The sequence below is a fragment of the Apostichopus japonicus genome, chromosome 3, assembly GCF_037975245.1.
Source record: "Apostichopus japonicus isolate 1M-3 chromosome 3, ASM3797524v1, whole genome shotgun sequence".
NCBI lineage: Eukaryota > Metazoa > Echinodermata > Holothuroidea > Aspidochirotida > Stichopodidae > Apostichopus > Apostichopus japonicus.
Window position 1 is genome coordinate 28,137,301 of NC_092563.1, and position 18,887 is coordinate 28,156,187.

The 18,887-nt window shown below is 38.0% G+C and overlaps 1 protein-coding gene and 1 long non-coding RNA gene across 6 annotated transcripts in view; one reads left to right on the plus strand and one right to left on the minus strand.

Moving 5' to 3' along the window:
- The window catches only part of LOC139965718 (zinc metalloproteinase nas-15-like), a 95,606-nt gene that overhangs the window by 38,858 nt on the left and 37,861 nt on the right, over positions 1–18,887 (minus strand). For all 5 annotated transcript variants that reach the window (XM_071968376.1, XM_071968375.1, XM_071968378.1 and 2 more), the window contains exon 2: positions 3,775–3,802. In XM_071968376.1, the coding sequence (XP_071824477.1) occupies positions 3,775–3,802 (28 nt within the window). The remainder of the gene's footprint in view (positions 1–3,774; positions 3,803–18,887) is intronic.
- Positions 14,606–18,830, plus strand: LOC139965720 (uncharacterized). Its single transcript, XR_011792370.1, has 3 exons — positions 14,606–14,994; positions 15,738–15,859; positions 16,652–18,830. It is a non-coding gene; the product is annotated as an uncharacterized lncRNA (long non-coding RNA).

The following is an 18,887-nucleotide window of genomic DNA, read 5'->3' on the forward strand; positions in this document are numbered from 1 at the left end:
ATATGTTGTAACTGTTGAACATTACTTAGTCCGATCTGATATGTTACAGCTCTCTCGGTTGATGTTCTTGGAGTATATACTAAAAAATCTCTACAAAGAAAAAGGAGCGAATTTCATCACGTCTATGGTGCAGCGGGGGCACTGTGACTAATGTTGATATAGGCTCCCGAGTTAGCGTTAGTTTTTGCTATTTGTTTACACAACGATTCTCGCTTCGAATATTGATTTGTTATTAGTTTATGTCGTCCTCTAAACATTTAAATATTTACAGAGAACTGTTTACTACGCTATGTTTATACGAGCAGTTGTTCATGTCTTATTTACGTATATGCTTGCTCTTACAAATACGGTAAGAAACAGCGTTATTATACTTAACCATCAATATCATGTAGCTGTCTATGGTCCATATTCCTTAACAAATCATCACGTGATTTGATTCCGGGGCACTTACGACCATGAAATAGCATACGTAGGAAACCAATCCGAAGAGGGAGGGGCGGGGGGGGGGGGACGGGGAGCACAATTGAAACCCTGCCCATCCTCACCCATGCCCCACCCACCCCAAACAACCATGTCTGCATTGAGTCTGTAGGGACGAGATATTGAGATTTTCCAATAGCAATGTGGAGTGTTTGTCTTCTCTGCATGTGCCCACGTGGTCTGTCATCTAAATACTTCTTTAAACATCTATATCAGATAGGCCTACGTCGTCATCAAGTCTATGCATATTTATTAGATTCAGTTCACAAGAAGAGAAAAATTGGAGATGATTTTACAAAGTTTTATACATAACATCAAGGGGGAGGGGGGGGGGTTGGGGGAGGCTTTCATATTACTACGAGTATCAATACCTGATTCTATCGACCCTGTTCTTTACACACACCAAAGACGGAGAATACGTAAAGTGAATTACCACGTCTATGTTATTCACATTACAAATGTTAAAGTAGAATTCTTCCAAGACTTTGATGGTCTTTCAGCCTGTGTAGACTTAAATACACCTCAATAAGATTACTATTCACTGTGTAAAGTCAAGGTCAACGTGTAGAATATGTCTCCATACTTACAGATATAAGCCTGCTATTGAGAATAGGGGCGTATAGCTTTACAGAACACGAATTGCAAGATTAACATGCTAAGTCTATAAAAACTAAATCTCATATGATACATATGTATATAAATAGGAAGCCTTTAGCTTTATGATGGGAGCAATATTTCCGTACATGTAAATCACTTTTCACACACAGGCCAATCTTATAAAGGATATAACGAAGGAAGGAACCACAAAATTCATGTACCTTTTATTTTATCATGCGTACACATTGGCGAGTTCACACACTGACATACATAACTGTAAATACAATAAAAATGTACAAGGCTGGTTCACCTTGTACGCAAGCGCACTGCAAAACTATTCAAGCTACTCTCGCGTGTTGTGGTAAAAACAACTCAAAGCCGAATAAATGTGTTGGTTTACGTCAGTCGATTTTAAATGCCATCGTTTTAAACCGAAAATTGTCAGTTACCATGTACAATTATAATTACAACGTTTAACGCGCGTACAGGAAGCTGTACAGCTCTCATGGACTGTTGCATAGTACGACAAGGGCAAGCTTTCTAGGTTTTATGCAAAACTTTCATTGGTCAATATATTCTCAGTCAGGATCCACGTTATCTTAATACAGCTCATATTATTGAATTTTTGGCTACTAAGCAGTTTCAGGTGAACGAATGATTAGGTGGGAGATTCCGGAAATCGTTGATTGTCGCTGGCCTATTTAGAGATTTACTAAAATAAATCATTGCTTGTACTCAATCGATTTTTGAGTTGAAAAAATGGAACAGGAAAACATTGCGAAGAGAATTGCTAAGGTGAAATGAAAAAGAAAAGTGTAACGCAATTAAAAGGTATAATCACCTACATGTGCCAATTCAGTTGGTGAAAATATTTGTCGTTGTTAATTCGTAATGTGTCTCTGCGTATGTCGAATTGTCTGTCGGTTTGTCTGATGAAATATTTTCAATGTTTAGTACATGATACGTTTGTCAACGCGTCGACGAAACTCAAACAAAGTGATAAACGAAATAACTAACTTAACTTATAGGCTGTATCATGAACACGACGCCCAACACTTTAGGCGGGAATGAAATTTAAATAGGATTTAAATTTGTAGCTTAGCTTTACGGATGGGCAAAATGCACGCAAAAATCTATGACGCATTGTCGGGAATGAAATTGCGCGTTGCTAGACTTGATAAACGCATGACGAGAGAACGTTGCACTGATTTGTTGTACATATAGACATCCATTATGACCATGTTTGGCCTGCCATAACCGCGTCCTTCCTTGTTTTGATGTGTTGTCAAGTATGATTCATTTGCTTTAAACAGTTACCTTCAATTTATTTGTAATGTCCCTGGCTTTTTCCGTCAGTAGTTGACAGTTCGTTATCTGTTTCGCGAGGTATTGTCAGTAGAATAGTCGGGCCGTGATTTGAAGGATCTTGTTGTTAACTTGTTATTGGTTTGTATACGGAAACAACGCTTGTCTTCCAGTAAGCTCAAAAGACTAATGTAAGAGTTGTGTTTTTTTACTGTGCAATTACGTAAATTCCCGGAAGTTCTTGTATTTCGTGGGGCTACACATGATCTGAGAGCTTTATATTGATGTATGCATAGGGAGTTGTACTACTGGTTGCTCACAAAATGCATGTACATACATCTGTATGTACCGTTAGTTCTACACACAATGGCATAGGAAGAGATATCCATGCATATTTACCGATACTATGATAAATTAAGCTATACCCATGGCTCCACGCACTGTGGAGTAGGGAACAATACCCATGGCTCCACGCACTGTGGAGTAGGGAACAATACCCATGGCTCCACGCACTGTGGAGTAGGGAACAATACCCATGGTTTCACGCACAGTGGAGCAGGGAACAATACCCATGGCTCCACGCACTGTGGAGTAGGGAACAATACCCATGGCTCCACGCACAGTGAGTAGGGAACAATACCCATGGTTTCACGCACTGTGGAGTAGGGAACAATACCCATGGTTCCACACACAGTGAGTAGGGAACAATACACATGGTTTCACGCACTGTGGAGTAGGGAACAATACCTATGGTTAAACGCACAGTGGAGCAGGGAACAATACCCATGGTTCCACGCACAGTGGAGAAGGGAACAATACCCATGGTTCCACGCACTGTGGAGTAGGGAACAATACACTTGTTTCCGCGCACAATGGAGAAGGGAACAATACCAATTGTTCCACGCACAGTGAGTAGGGAACAATACCCATGGTTCCACGCACAGTGGAGTAGGGAACAATACCCATGGTCCCACGCAGAGTGGAGCAGGGAACAATACCCATGGTTCCACCCTGCTTGGCAAATAAGCTATACCAATGGTTCCATACATAATCGAGATGGTAGACATACCCATGGTTCTACACACTGTGGAATAGGGAGATATATTCCCATGGTTCCACCCTGCTTGGCAAATAGGCTATACACATGGTTCCTTACATATTAGAATTGGTAGATATACCCATGGTTCTACACAATGGAGTAGACTCAGCAGAGAGCTATACTCACGTGAATAACATAACATACACTAAATCGTCTAACTCAACTCAACCATATATCATAAGCAGCCTCCCCCACACCCCGTCCCCACCCCTCAAACCTTCAACCACCAATCCATTGTTCACCTATGCTACCAATGAAGAGCTTTGCATCTAAATGAAAATTGAAATACTTACCACCTCCTCTAACTCCAGCTGCGATGCTCTGTACAAAAGAAAAAGAAACTACGGTCAGGAACAATGATGTAAGAGAGGATGCTTGGAATGTGAGATGGGAGGGAGAAGGGAGAAGGGGAGGGGAAAGGGGAAGGGGAAATGGAAATGGGGAAGGGGAAGGGAAGGGGGAAGGGGAAGAGGTTAATGGTAAATCTAAGGATAAATTTGTTCGCTACATTTTGACTTCCGTAGAGTGCATAAGATATATATCCACCTCTTATTCTACAGTTGACGTGTATGTAAATACACCATTGATTGATTTTGTTTTTCTGTTTGTCGTAAGTTTGCGACTGAAGCAGAATTACAGAGACTGAATTAAAACCTTGAAGCTGTAGTTTGCGTTAGCTATCCCACAATTTCATACTCTTAATTTTTATGGAAACATAAAGGAATTTAAACACATAATCTCATTCGTTAGTCTACCAAATTTATGAAATCAGGCAAACACAGGAGGGGGGGGGGGGGGGGAGGGTTTGCCGATAACGAAATAAAACATGATATGAAAATGTTCTGTTATGGATTAAATTGTTAATTACTCGACACAGCTGAGAGCAAGCAACAACACAACTCTTAGTTTAGATTGCGAGCCTCCGATAATGTGTGAACTTTACATGGTTTAGTCAGAGTGACAGCTGGGAGCATACAACAACTCAAATTCAACTTTACTAAAATCTAGTATAAATTTATTAAAGTACACATTTATAAATAGGATATGAAAAACAGTTAAAAGTTATGAAGATTAAAATAGCATGAAATATTATGTACAAATAATAAATCAAAAGTTAATAAAAACAGATCTTAATTTAGATTGCTAGCCTCCGATAATGTGTGGAAGTTACATGGTTTGGTCAGAGTGATATAAACTTACAACCCTGCAAGTAATGAAATGTTGTTCTTCTCTTTGTTAGTGTTTTGATTTTTGTTCTTTGGACTTGTTCATTACCATTGAAAACACCGTTGCCGCATACGGTGACTACAGTTAGACGTAAAGATGTATGATACATACACCGCACTCACATATTGAATGGGATACTTCTCCGACCCCCTTCCCCCTCACCCCCCCCCAGCCCAGCCCAGCCCAGACACCGTGTTAAACAAGATACTTTTAGCCGAACTTTCTACAGCGTTAACGTTTCAGCAATGTAAGAGGGGGTTATAAGGGTTTTATTCCAAAATCACAATTCTGTTGGAACTTTCAATTTTACAATCCTTGTGGGATAAAGAAGTGAAGTAACCTATATTATGAAATACACGAAATCTGCTTTGTGTTTATATCGAGTTTCACTGTGCCAGATTACGATAGGGTATTTCCTGTTCGGCGATTCAGGTCAAAGTGGATTCATTTTATCGGAAGATAATGACTTAAAAGAGACAACTATTCATTGGACGGTTTGGGAGGTAAACATAAACGTTACTTACATTGTTTATATTACAACACTTAATCATAATTGTCATTTTATGAAAAGAAACACCCTTTACGCATCCGGATGAAAGGATTTTTTTCTCACCACGATTTACGATGGGATAATGGGTGCGGAATGGCATATATAGACGGGCTAACCAACAGTGTCTCTGGAATGCCTTATCTTGCAAAAAGCTGGGGGTTATTTCCGGGGTGGCATAGGGGCATACATTCCTATAGCCTAGCTGCTCAGTGGTACAACCAGATGGCGCATTTGGCGCTCCGGACGAACTATAGCACCATTCGAGAACAAGAAGAAATCGGATCATTCTTAGGCAACACAACAGCGCTGCGCCTTTGTATCCTCGGATCCAACGTCAAACCGGTTAAGGGCCGGTATACCGGTAGGCCAATCCGTCCATGTTGTTATCTTCGTAGCTGCATAGAAAGGCAATTCGAACAGCTAGACGTGTAGCCTAACTTTCAAACTGATTTGCTATACCTACGATTCCGTAATAATGATCAGTCTTACAAGATCCGTGCATGGTAACGTATAACGCTCTGCAAAAGGCCGTGTAGTTTAGAAATTTTCAACAAGAGGCGGAAAGACCAGTATTTCTTTTGATTATATCATTCGTCATTGTATGCAAATATCATGATATAGATATACAGAACCACCTACGTTAGGAAAAAATCCTTCGTCAAAATGCTGACTATATATAGCTGCCAGGATGAAAACTAAAACAAACATTCAACATCTTTATATATATATATATACATGGTTATAAATATATGTGGTTGTAAATATATATATATATATGGTTATAAATATCTATATGTAAATATATATATATATGCTTAAAAATATATATATATATATGGTTATAAATATATATATATATGGTTATAAATATATATATATATATGGTTATAAATATATATATATGGTTATAAATATATATGGTTATAAATATATATATATTTATATATTTATATATTATTATTATTATTATTATATAGCTATTATATATAGTGTTGAAGATCCTGCTATAATCGAAACGTCAGGCTCTCTACAATGATATATTTTGTATAGTATAAGCATGAAGTTTGAAAACAGTTCACTCTCTCTCCTTGATTAACGAAATATCAACTAGATGACCGGATTGTGAGGAAATTGTACACGTACGTGCTGCAGTCCTTGTAGGCTGTTTACCGATATACAAATAAGTACGACACCTGTGTTAAGTGATCAGTAATTCAAAACAGAATGACAATTAGAGGGTCGAATATCTAAATAACGGAAAGGGGGCGAACGAAGAATGGTTCCTTTAACCAGAACGAATGATGGGTTTGTTATGATCTCCAACAAATTACCAAAATAACACCCTATTAACAGCTGGAATACGTTCTTGCTTTTCTGGGAAATTTGTCTACAAATTAGGTAAACACATTTATTGCATACAATATCATTTACACGGGTAATGGATTAATGCGTGTATGTGTGTCGACCCCGTAACACTGAACTCACAACGTACTTTGTATATAGGGTCGTATACCTAAAGTTTTCGATGTATTTTTGTTCGGTGTTTCTATGCTAAAACCACACAACAATCAAATTCATTCGGACAAACTCAGCAACATTTCCTTTCAATAATTGAATAAAAAAAAAACAGATTTTTTTTAAAAATTCAGATTTGCTTTTTTTAATATTAGATAATAGCCCACGATCATGAATTTACTTGTTTTTCATGTTAAACATGAAAAACATGTCTGGTCGACAAAATGCTAAAGATCGAATAAATTCCATTCATTGCTAGATCATGAATATTCATTTTGATGAAACGGAGAGGAGTTTCTTAGCTTGACCAACTGTCGGACTGTAGTCTTATATTTTACGTACATAAACTTTGAAGTTTGTATGTTTGGCAAAACTGCAAAAGCATGAAGCTAATTTGGCATTTGACTAAGCTTCTTTTTCGATTCCATTGCCGCATCCTAGACACCCCCCCCCCCCTTACCCTCCCACTTAGAGCTTGGGGACAATTGTGTTCCCGGGACACTTTTTGCAACCATCTATTCTCAAGCTATGAAAATGACAATTCCATATTCTATCTTCCCTGGTCCCCTTCATATTTTCCCGGGCCCCTAATTGACAACGGGGCTGTAGCACCCCCAGCCCCTCCTTTTGCACCATTCATTCAGATTAAAAGCTTTGGCTATGCTACTTGCTTAATATAGCATTACACTGTTACCCTTTACTATATCATAGTCCTGATATTATATTGGAAATCGTTTCTGTTTGAGCTGACTAAGATCTCAGTGGTTATTTAACCATTAATACGTCTATTGGCCTTGACTTTGTGTTCGCAAAGATCCTTTTCATTTAAAAATCATAATAAACTATGCCTAACCAGTCATCTGAATTGGTTTGAGTGCAAGGCTAGCTGCTATATATGAACTAAACTGGAATAGCGATACACGTTTGTTTTATATATGGTAGATTATAATACATATAAGTGGTGATGTCATCTTGCATTGTTCGATCTCACACTGAATGTGTTATACCATGCATGGGCTCAGTTGAGCTTTTACGTATATGTAATGTTGATAGAACTAGAATTTATTACTCGGATGTGGATTTTAGTTGAAAAGTTCCCTTTTGTTAATTCGTTACTCTATTATATATTTCTTCCAACGATCGCTCACTATAACTGCGCCGAAATTAATACCTTGATTCTTCGGTCTGTGCATGGAATTCAGTAATTCCGTGGTTTGTGCTTCTCTCCTCCCAAATACAATTAAACATTCAATAAACCCGCCGTGCGGATCCATGTTGGGGAATTGCATATTTTCTTGGATAATAAAAAGTTGCTGCAATTATAGTTTTGCTTACAACATTGCTTAAATACTGGAAGAAATTAAGCAGGTCTTCCATATATTTTCTTATGGTTTTTAAGACCTACGGTAGAAATTTCGGTATAAACCGATGTTTGTCTCTGGTATGACCAGCCTGATAATAATTCAGTCTAACTCAGTTATCGTTCATAAACTGGGTTTATAAGGCGAAAAACACTCGGTTTGTTCTCGAAAACCTAGTTTTTTCGCGCCTTATGTGCAATAATTCGAAAAACTCACTTTATTGCCGATAAACTTTTTCGCGATAAACATTGCTTTTCACTTGAAAAACCGAGTTTATCGGCGACATACTGCGTTTTTCGAATGATTGTACATTAGTCTTGCAAACCACGGGCTACCTCTTCCGAAAAATCCTTGATCTGCCACGGCTAATTCAAGATACGTGCACGATCGGTTGATATTTGGATAGTTGATAGCCGAAAAACATATCCGACTTGTAAAAAATAAATTTTCTATTAAAAACATGTTGCTCAACATCTAAAACAAAATCAGAAATTATTTTACACTCCCATATGTTCAATAGTCTCCTCCTTTAGGCCACAGAAAGTACATCGTGAATTGTCAATTAAACCCATCAAACTCTGAAGATAGTTTGTCTCAAGTATACAATGAAGAAAACAATGTCTCAAGTATACAATGAAGAAAACAAAATTGAAAGTATTGTAATTTTGTCACCATTAACGACTTGAAAGGAATATGAAAGATAACACACCATTGTAGAGAGCTATAATCGAAGTTTACATTCCACTTAACAAAACACTTTGGAATAGTTACGTGTCCCTGAATAAGCTGCTTATAAATGAAACGAGATAGGGATGCATTGTTATGAATTGTCTTCAAAGAAATTTCCTCGACACCATTGCAGGCATCTAATGACCTTCTCCAGTGACCTGGGATAGCATTTATATAATGCCACAGTAAAATGTGAAAGGACAATTTATATCGAATTTTCGTTTAAAATCAAGAAAACCGGAAATTTTTCATCTAAAAGATTATGAATCAGATTTTTCACGTACCAATGTTTGTTAAAAATAACATAAATGTTTACTATAATACTGTGGTTGTTCCAGATAATTTGATCAATATTTAACGCAACACAATCAAAGTATGACACTAGATAAGTTTAACTGGCATTGATGGAACTTGGGACCCCTAAACAACTATCAGTTCTTCAAGCATAATATATAATCCGCCCTTCCAATTCTTTGCTCCTTAATCCGCTTACTGTATAGTTATGGTTTATTTGGTACTATGACAAAGTGCATTCATAGGCAAATGAATTCATTCACTTTGCGTTCAACAACGTAGGATTTGAAACACTTTGACACAGGTCATACATAATGTAATCTTAATGCTTATTTAACTTCACATGGGGTAATGTGTAGCATGTGATATTATAGGTGGCAGCAGACGTGTGTTGTGTGATGTTAACCTCTCTAACCTCCGCGACATAACACCGCGGTCGTTCGGCCTCTCCAGACATAGCAGCACGGTCGCCCGGGGCTCTCCCATCTGGTTATGTTTTCATATCAGATCACATGATGAACATGACAGATAATTTAATGTGCGTATTCTTTAGAGCCCTCGACGCATTTAATGCCAGAATAAACCTATGGATAAATCATCTTCCCTTTTTAAAATCCCCCGCATTCTACACCCCCCCCCCCCACCCACCCTCCTCCTCCCGGCACGCACGCCCGTGTCCCGTGGTATGTTTTCCACCTGAATATCCAAGCTGATAAGGTAATAAATCTTGCGATTAATCAATTTGCGAGTAGGGACCTGTATACGGTGGCCGATAATTTCTTAACAAACCCATGGATCTAAAGAAGAGAAATACAATTTGGGTTTCTCAAATAAGTTCCCGGCCGCCATAGCAGACTGTCACTACTGGCATTCTTATGATATACCTTACAGATGTAAACACAGCTATACCGTTAACTAAACAACTAAAGAAAAACAGCGGTATTTCCTTGCAGATTCGAACCGTCTGACAGTGAAGATCAGAACTTTTTTTTTATGGCGTTCCATATTAACATGAACCCTAATGTACTAATAAAGCATTAGCATCGCAATGGTAAGCACATCATTTCACATGAAGAGATGCAATAATTCGTATTATAAACATCACCAACCTTCCACGATTTATCAATTTTAATCGGTTTCAATTGACGAATGATTGTTATAGATAAGGATAATATCAAGGGCTATGTCAGGAAACGTTCAACATTATCACGAACATAACCATATGAATCATAACAGAAAAATGCGTCTGCTAAAGAGAGAATGGTTCACCGCAGATATAGACCACACTAATCTACATACTTAATGCTCCACTGCGTCTATCCGCGACAACATTCCACGTGCGTTGACGGTGAATGTTTGGAGACGTTTTATTTCCATGTAAATATGTTATTGCATATTTGAATGTATGTGAATATGTGACGTCAGCAAGTATATTACTCTATAGTGTCCTCATCACCACAGTATCGCTATGTGCTCATGCACATGCAGTAGTCACGTGACCAGAGCTTCCGATGTGGAGGGGGAAGGGGAAGGGGGAAGGGGAGCGTGTTTGAGATGCAACTTATTGCCTAAACATAAAACGGGGTATTTGCAAATATACCTCTCAACTCGTAATATTGTACGTGGGAAGGATCTTCCCTTTAATCACACAAAGAAATGAATAGAAAAAAAACATCGGCCAACTTGAAGTATTTGCGACGAAAACAATAAATAACCACAAGCTGTTACGCTTCTTGCTTATGACGTCATTTAGTTGACTTGACTAAATAAATATTGCGCTCTTTCGCTCTGCAGACTGACGCTGTAAATGCAAGGATATCTACACGTCATATAAACAAGGTATAAGCCTTAACTCCTTTAAAATTACACCGACTTTGAAAGATGTCTATGAAAAAAAAATGTCACAGTTTGTCAACGAAGGCGTTTCTTGAAGGTCTCATTTGCTAAGTATACACCAATAAAGAAGTTTTATTTTCCCCGCTCTGGTGTGACGTAGTGTTGCTCCAGTCGAGTCCATTGATATGTGATTTACTGTGTATTACACAGATCGCATGAATGTATCCTGCTTTAGACAACGTCTTAGAAAACAAAGAGGGTGAAGGTAAATATGATAAATCTCATTAAAAGATACTGGTCCAGGTACATCTTTGAACCTCCTACTGTTCATCAACAGGGACCAACCAGTTCAGCCCCCACCGCCCCCCCCCCCCCCAACCACTGCCATCTTCATTTGAAGCTTTCTATATGGATTTACATATGAAGCATTTCTCCTTACCCGAGAAGGTGCACTCAGCTGATCTAACAGGGGCGAAGTTAGACTTCTGTTTTAGGGGTCCATTGGTTTTCTAACGGGCATGGATGGCAATAGACTATCCGCCAAAAAGTACTTTTGTGTTCTATACTATTTGCGTAATGGAAGATGTACATGTTTACATTATAAACACAACCTATAGCAACGATCTTCTTCAAACACAAGAAATGATATAGCCGACTCGAATCTCGTCAATATGGTTATTAACTTAAGAAACGTTATTAAGTACTTTGTAGTCGTAAAGAGCATGTTTACGACCAATCAGAAGCGCCGTATTGATATTTATTCAGTCGGCTATATGCATTATCAACACATAAAAATGCCTTTGAAATAACTCGATATATATATAATATGACTGTATGGTTATACATGGTTGAGGTTCACATGCAGTCTGCCCAACTGGTTCTATGAGCTATCCATAGTGAACAATGCAAGACAACTATATCTGAAGTATACACGAGCCTGCGAAATGTGTTTGTCCTGTTTGTGGATGCTCTCAAGTGCTTGTGGCGATCATAAAATTGTCGTTAAAAACATGAAATCGATATAAAGATCGTTCCACTAAAAATTATTGGTGTTGGTAGTTGTGTTAGGCAGAACGAATGTATAAATTGCTTATATACAGACATATACAAACCAAGAGCTCCTGTATATTTAGCGAGGGAAGGTTGAATTCGAGGGACCTCTCCAACACGACATGAATGGTCGAATAAACCTTTCCTGCAGCAGGATATTATGATTGGTGGATGGGAGGGGTGCAGGAAACCGATTCCGTATAATATTATGAACGTGACATTTAATCCTCATTTGGTGATACAAAATTTTGTAGGAAGGCTGTTTTGCTTTGATAAATTGCGATCTTTTTCTTGACTAATGACTTGGTATAGGTTACGTAAAACTGACGATGCAACGCATAAAGCTACATTAAGCGCGCGTTGTTAATCAGCTCAACTGTGAATACCGCACTTGACACAGACAATGTATATCGTGTATATACTGCAGTGTATCGCATACACGGGCTGTAATTGTATCATTTCTACTACAGTGTCTCACACATCACAGAGACACAGGCATTGCACCGTCCATACTGCAGTGTCTCACATACACAGGAAGTCATTGTACTGTTTATGCTGTAGTGTCTCACAATAACACAGAGACACAGGCACTATACCGTTATCACTGCAGTGTCTCACATACTCAGAGACTGTCGTTGTATCATTAATACAGTGTATCTCATAACTCCGCAGAGACACGGGCATTGTATCCTTAGTACCATACAGTGCTGTCTCGCATAATAATTCATCATTAAACCGAGAGAGTTGCTCTTCAGAACTCCCTGGTTAAACACATCTGTTTAATGTCGGTGGACCTACCTATACCACCGAATCGGATACATTACAGACAAGAGACCTTGATCGCTTTATAAATACAAATATGGATGTATAATCAGCGATTCTATTAATTAATAGGTCGCTCTTGATGACTTCCATATTGTATATAACTTCATCGTGATTCGGAACACTTATAGAGCCATCAGGCTGGAAATATAAGACGTCTACAATATAAGATATCACCGTAGTCACAGTGTATACATTAATTAACATGTCGGAATGTTTTCATGGATTAATGTACAAACAGTTGCTAAGGGCAACATCATTCATTCACAGCTTCATGCAATGATTGCATGACAGATGAATCTCCACCTTTAAAGGTCAGTAGTATATTGACCCCAAGTATGCTAGGAAGTCAAATATTGGTCACTCGCGCTCCAACAAGCATTGTACTACGACTCTCAAATTATTATTCCTCACACAGGCTTTCATTTTTAATAATTTAAGTCTCCTCGACGCCTGGAAATAATCTGGAGGTTTATAAACCACCAGGAAAGTTTTTTTGTTTCTGGTATGCTAAAATTTGGGGCCAATACTGAGGAAATTTAAGTTCCATCTTTTTTTTTTATCATAGATACCGTATTTGGTCATAACCAACTTCTGTTCTCCTAAGACACTACACTGACTGTTATTAGGCCTACAAGACCAATTAAATTCTGGAGGAAAATTTTTTATGGTATTCTTTCAAAATCACATTAAACTCAAAGTCTGGAATAACTATTAAATCCAATCGCCATGGTAAAACGACTACAAACAATACGGGATGAAAGTTCAAATGCGAAGAAAAGTAGTAACGCTATTCAGTATATTGTGTGCAAAAGAATATGGTAGTCCTACCAGGGAGTTCATAACAACTCCCTGGTCCTACCCTGGGAGTTTTACCATGGTCATATTTGAATAGCCTATAGTACACCCCCTTCAGCTAAACTGGCCTCAACCTTTCTCAATTTTCTTCACGGTGTTCATCTGCCATACATCATCTCTATAGGGGCTACCAGCTTCCACGCCATTCATATTCAGATATCATAACAAAAACCCGTTTAGTGATTTAGGAACCTTGAAATTCTTAATTGAACCATTCCACACCAGTATACTTGACGCCTGTACCGTGATTGTCACCGAAACAAATAATCCGGCGGCACTTTTGTTTTCTTTATAATCTTGTTGTTTTGCATTTTTCCTGTTCGTCTGGCTTCTTTTGATTGGTTTATATCTATTCGATGATTAAAAACAACTTTTCTTCCCTATCCCTGCATTATCACAGTAGTACAGAGTACAGCAAATACCAGCAGTGATCTGATTCTATGCCGACTGATACTTATGACATTTCTTTACAACCCAACAACAACAACAACAATTTCAAGGTTTCTTATTTGTGTTAGAACCATTTCCCAATACGCAAGTACTTGGAAACAAAATGCATTACTCAAAAATGCTACATCAAAATCAAAAAGAATAGACCGTACGCATTTAAGCAATATTGTGAACAATTTTCACCAACAAAACGTAAACTTAGCTGGCCAAACTTAAAGATAAAGAAATCTGGTCAGAAATGTCCGCGGATCACCGAGAACCCGATTTACCCTTGCATTGATTTAATGCGTACGAATCCAATGTTACGTAGACTATTGGCCCAACTGGTATAGTGAATATGATCTGACTCTGCCCCGCGATATATCACCTTTCTTCTCACTCCAATGCAACGGACCACCTCTCTAATATACACTGTTAAAACACTGGGTAAAAAAGTTGTTGGGCAAGTACCCTTTCAACTGTGTTGGTCAAATAGTGCCCAATTTATATATAAAAATGATCGAATCGCAGATTAGTTTGTTTACCCATCGAGTTGGTAAACTCCGTGCTCATATTTGTCCACATGTTGGTCTTTTCTGTCATCGTAATCGTATGTTGGGCGAAATTTCGGTTCTTTATACCATACGCGCTTGGCAAGCATTCGGCTTTACCTTGGCGACGTTTACCAACGTTGGGCAACTTTGAATGCAAAGTGGGCTTGAGCGCGCGTGCACGACGAAGGGTTACATATTCCGTCGAGTTGACAGCCTCAAAAGTCGAAATGGAAGATCTACTCAAGAGCTGGGGGTTGTTTGTTCCCGACATAATTCAGTCTATGAAAGGTAGTCATTTCAGCGAAGGGATTGAAGTAATCGGAATTAACTGGGACGATTCTTTCACACAATTGTCATCAACATTTTGTACTCCTATGCTAGGCCTAGTACATAGTAGTAGTAGTAATACTAACGTTAGCGTATAGAGCTTATACAGTAGGGTAGCCTATCACAGTGACAAAAGGATACCTGTATACCGACGTACGTACTATATGCCTAGCCTAGATTACTTTTAAGCGAGTCCTACTCCTAGGCTAGTTAAGGTTAAGTGTGGAGTTCGAACTTCCAATAACCTTTTCTATCCTTTTAATAAGCCTATGGTGATCCGTGGTTGAAATCTTGGGCTTATGCTTACAATGTGTATCGTTTTTATTATGCAGTGGCAAGCTACAGTAGCTTCAGCATATTACGGTAATTTCTTAGTGTTTATTGTAGATAATATAGAAACTGTAGGTCAAATGACAATAAATTAAGTCAGCAGAGGTCAAACAATGACCTTTAACCATATTACCTCAGGAACAACCAGGTTGATGATGTTAAGTATGTTCTGTATATTTCCTATATTGAACACAGGATCACTATCTTTCTTTGAATGGGAAGGGGGTCTCCCAGGTACTTACCTACCCTATTGTTTCTAACCTGATGACTATTGAATTTGGTATATACTTCCCGATAGACTATTATATTACAACAACCATTGATTTTGAGGTTTTTATGCTTTGCTAAATTTGGCATTTGGTTTTCACTTGCAGAGGAGAAGGACAACCTGTCATTGCTCATGTTACCACTTATTTTTGGGACCAGGAGCAAGGCCAAAACTGGAGGACGATCAGCGGCAACAGATCATGCTTCATCATTTATTGAATTAAAAAGGGTATGTCTAAATGCATTATTCATATCAGCTGCGACTTTGCTTGTAATCAGCTAGGGTTTGAATCTCGTAATCCAAGAATCAGTGGTTCAAATCCCGGCTACATTGTGTCCTTAGGCAAGGCACTCTATCTTGATGGCCTCACTCCACTCAGGTGAAAATGTGAACTTGTGAGGAACCTGAGCAAAACCCTGTGTGGATTACAAAGACTGCAGCAACTTACTCTCCAGGATTGTTGGAGAATTGTGACATGCTCCACTGATCTGTAAAACCCTTTAAGCTGTATTTTTATCATTATTGTTATTGTTGCTGTTCTTCTTCTTTTTTTTTTGTTCTTGTTCTTGTTCTTCTTGTCGTTGTCGTTGGTGGTAGTAGTAGTATTAGTATCAGTAGTATTAGGTGTAGTATTGCTATTGTTGGACATTGGATTGTGCAAAATCCCTGAGTTCAAAACTAGCATGTACCCATTGTGATCTAAATTTATATTTCGAATGGGAAGGAGGTGCCAACTAATGCCCTATGACAATATTCTTGTTCACTTAGATGATCTTAAGTCAGTTAAGTCCCTCCAAACTAATTCTACATATGAATCAGTGGTGTGCTGGTATCATCCTACTGGTTAGACATATCAAAAGGGAGCGTTTCCATTTTTAATTTATACTACAAGTTCAATAACATATTTGTGATATGCATAAAGTAAATGGTTTTGGCTGTAATATAGAACACACCAGAAATAAATCAATTTGAACATGGAATACTAAAAGCTACTTTTCATTGCTTCTATTGGTTTCACAGGAGCACACCCATTTGCCTTCATACTTACAGGGAATAAGCAGTGAATGAAGATCTCGGCCTTTCATCCTTGGGTTTTACTCAGACTTGAAGCTAACACCATCACAAGTGTTTGTTATCTTGGAGAGGCACGCAGTGAGCGTGCAGACACTCTCTGAAGGAGTCGACATCTGCTATAAAGCACACTACATATTCAACTTGCAATACCAGCACCACTGCCGAAATGTTTGGGATTTCATTGAAAGTTGCATATATAAACAATCAGGAATGAAGAATCTTTCCTCCTCCATCCGGTCTTTCAGAGCTTTCATGAAGAATGCTGCCAGTCCTTAAACAGTTTATCACCTGGCTCGGAGCCTTTTTTCCTCGAGGTATCATAATGGGATACATATCCAAAGCCCTAATACCGCTGTTTCAAACTTCGACACAAATAACAAGGTGTCTAGAAATTCATTTTTGAAGCATGCATTTATCATGGAATTGGGTAAAAAAAGTGGATGATACGAGTATATGTAGGTTACATTTGCGTAATGAACGTGCTGAAATGGGCAGTTGCCGTGATTTTACGGCTAATTAAGGAACTATTTAGCTACTGTAGCACTTAAGTTACAATATTTCGCAGAACTAGTCCATAGGAATTTTTATGTACAACTGAACATCTAGATTTGAACTTACTCTGTTATTGTATTCAAAATGACAACATTATTAAGGGCACCTATGAAAGGCAGAGCTTCATGCACAATGTGACTGCAAATGTTATTTTGAAACTTACTCTTGATTTGCACCACCAATTAAAATTCTTCCAGCAAGTACTGTGTGATGAGCTAGTGTACAATGAACTGACATACTTGTGCTCTTTCTATCCACTATTTTTACATTTTTACATATGTAGAATAGACCCTTCCCCCTCCCCCATCTCAATGTAATGAACTTGCAAACATTCCCTTAGCCTGTGTTACCTTGTATATTTGGAAACTGAAAGGAAACTGAACAGTGTGCCTTACGTGATTAATTTGCATAAGAATATCAGTATAAAATGCATATCAATTAAATTTTACCTTGAAGTTATTCCTCAATATGCCCTTTTCAGATATAATAGGCACCTTAGCAGATTTCTCTCAATGCTTCACAGGATTTATTGATTTCCTCCAAAAAGTTTAAATTCTTCATTTCTCTGCGTGACTTACGTGACAAATGTTGAGGGCGATATAATTCGCAATGGGAAAGCATTAATGTTTCGCAGTGGTGACAGAATTTATTTTGGGTTTTCAAAGTTCAGCAACTATAGGCTTCTGACTTAACTACAGACTTGTACTGAACATGATATTGAAAACAAGTGTAAAATTTCGCTCTGATTTGTGTCTTACGTCACATGGAATGGCCCTAAAGAATGTTATCAGTTTTATATATCATATGAACATTGTATAGCTTGCTTCACAGCACAGAAACACAGAAATTAGCATAGCAATATATCAAAATTTGCGGATCTTTGTTTTAATTATCATGAAGAACATTTCAAAGACATTTTTTGGCCAGCCCTCATATCTCCTTTAATTCCATTATTCATTTGAACAAAAGTTTAAAAGTGTTCCATTCATGTTCATCTAAGAAAGAGATTTTTTCCTATTCAACAATTTAAAGATGGCTAGTTATGTAGTAATCATTTTGTGGAAAATGTTTTGCCAATATCATTAGATTGTGGAAGACAATTGTTCAAGTGCAAAAGAAATTGCTGTAAATTTTGTAAATTCAACTTTGTACATGGTTCCACATAATTATTAATTAATTAATGATGAGTTTAAAAGACTCCAAAGGTAATAAGTGATTAGCTATGGTCAGAAAACATAGGTCCTAACATAGATCTAGAGAGGGAGTGAGTCTGACCACAGCAAATTTCCATTTCCTGAACAAGAAAAGACAGCAAGGGCAGTACTGGGCTGAAGGTAGTAAGCATTTAGGTACAAGAACATTGCTGACAACCTGTTTTGCTTCCTGTTTAACTATAGTATGGAGCTTTACACCCCTTGATTGCAGCCCATTTTGATCCACCCTTGCATTGGTTAAATATTAATTTTAACCAGTACACTTTCAGACATGGGTACTCCAGAAATGGAGGGTGTATATGTGCTTTTGATCCACATTACTGAAACTTTTGGGGTTAAACTTAAGTTAAAAGGTTAAAATATTATGATATACAAGGGGGGTGTATGATGTACAAGGGGGATTTTAGTTCTCATGG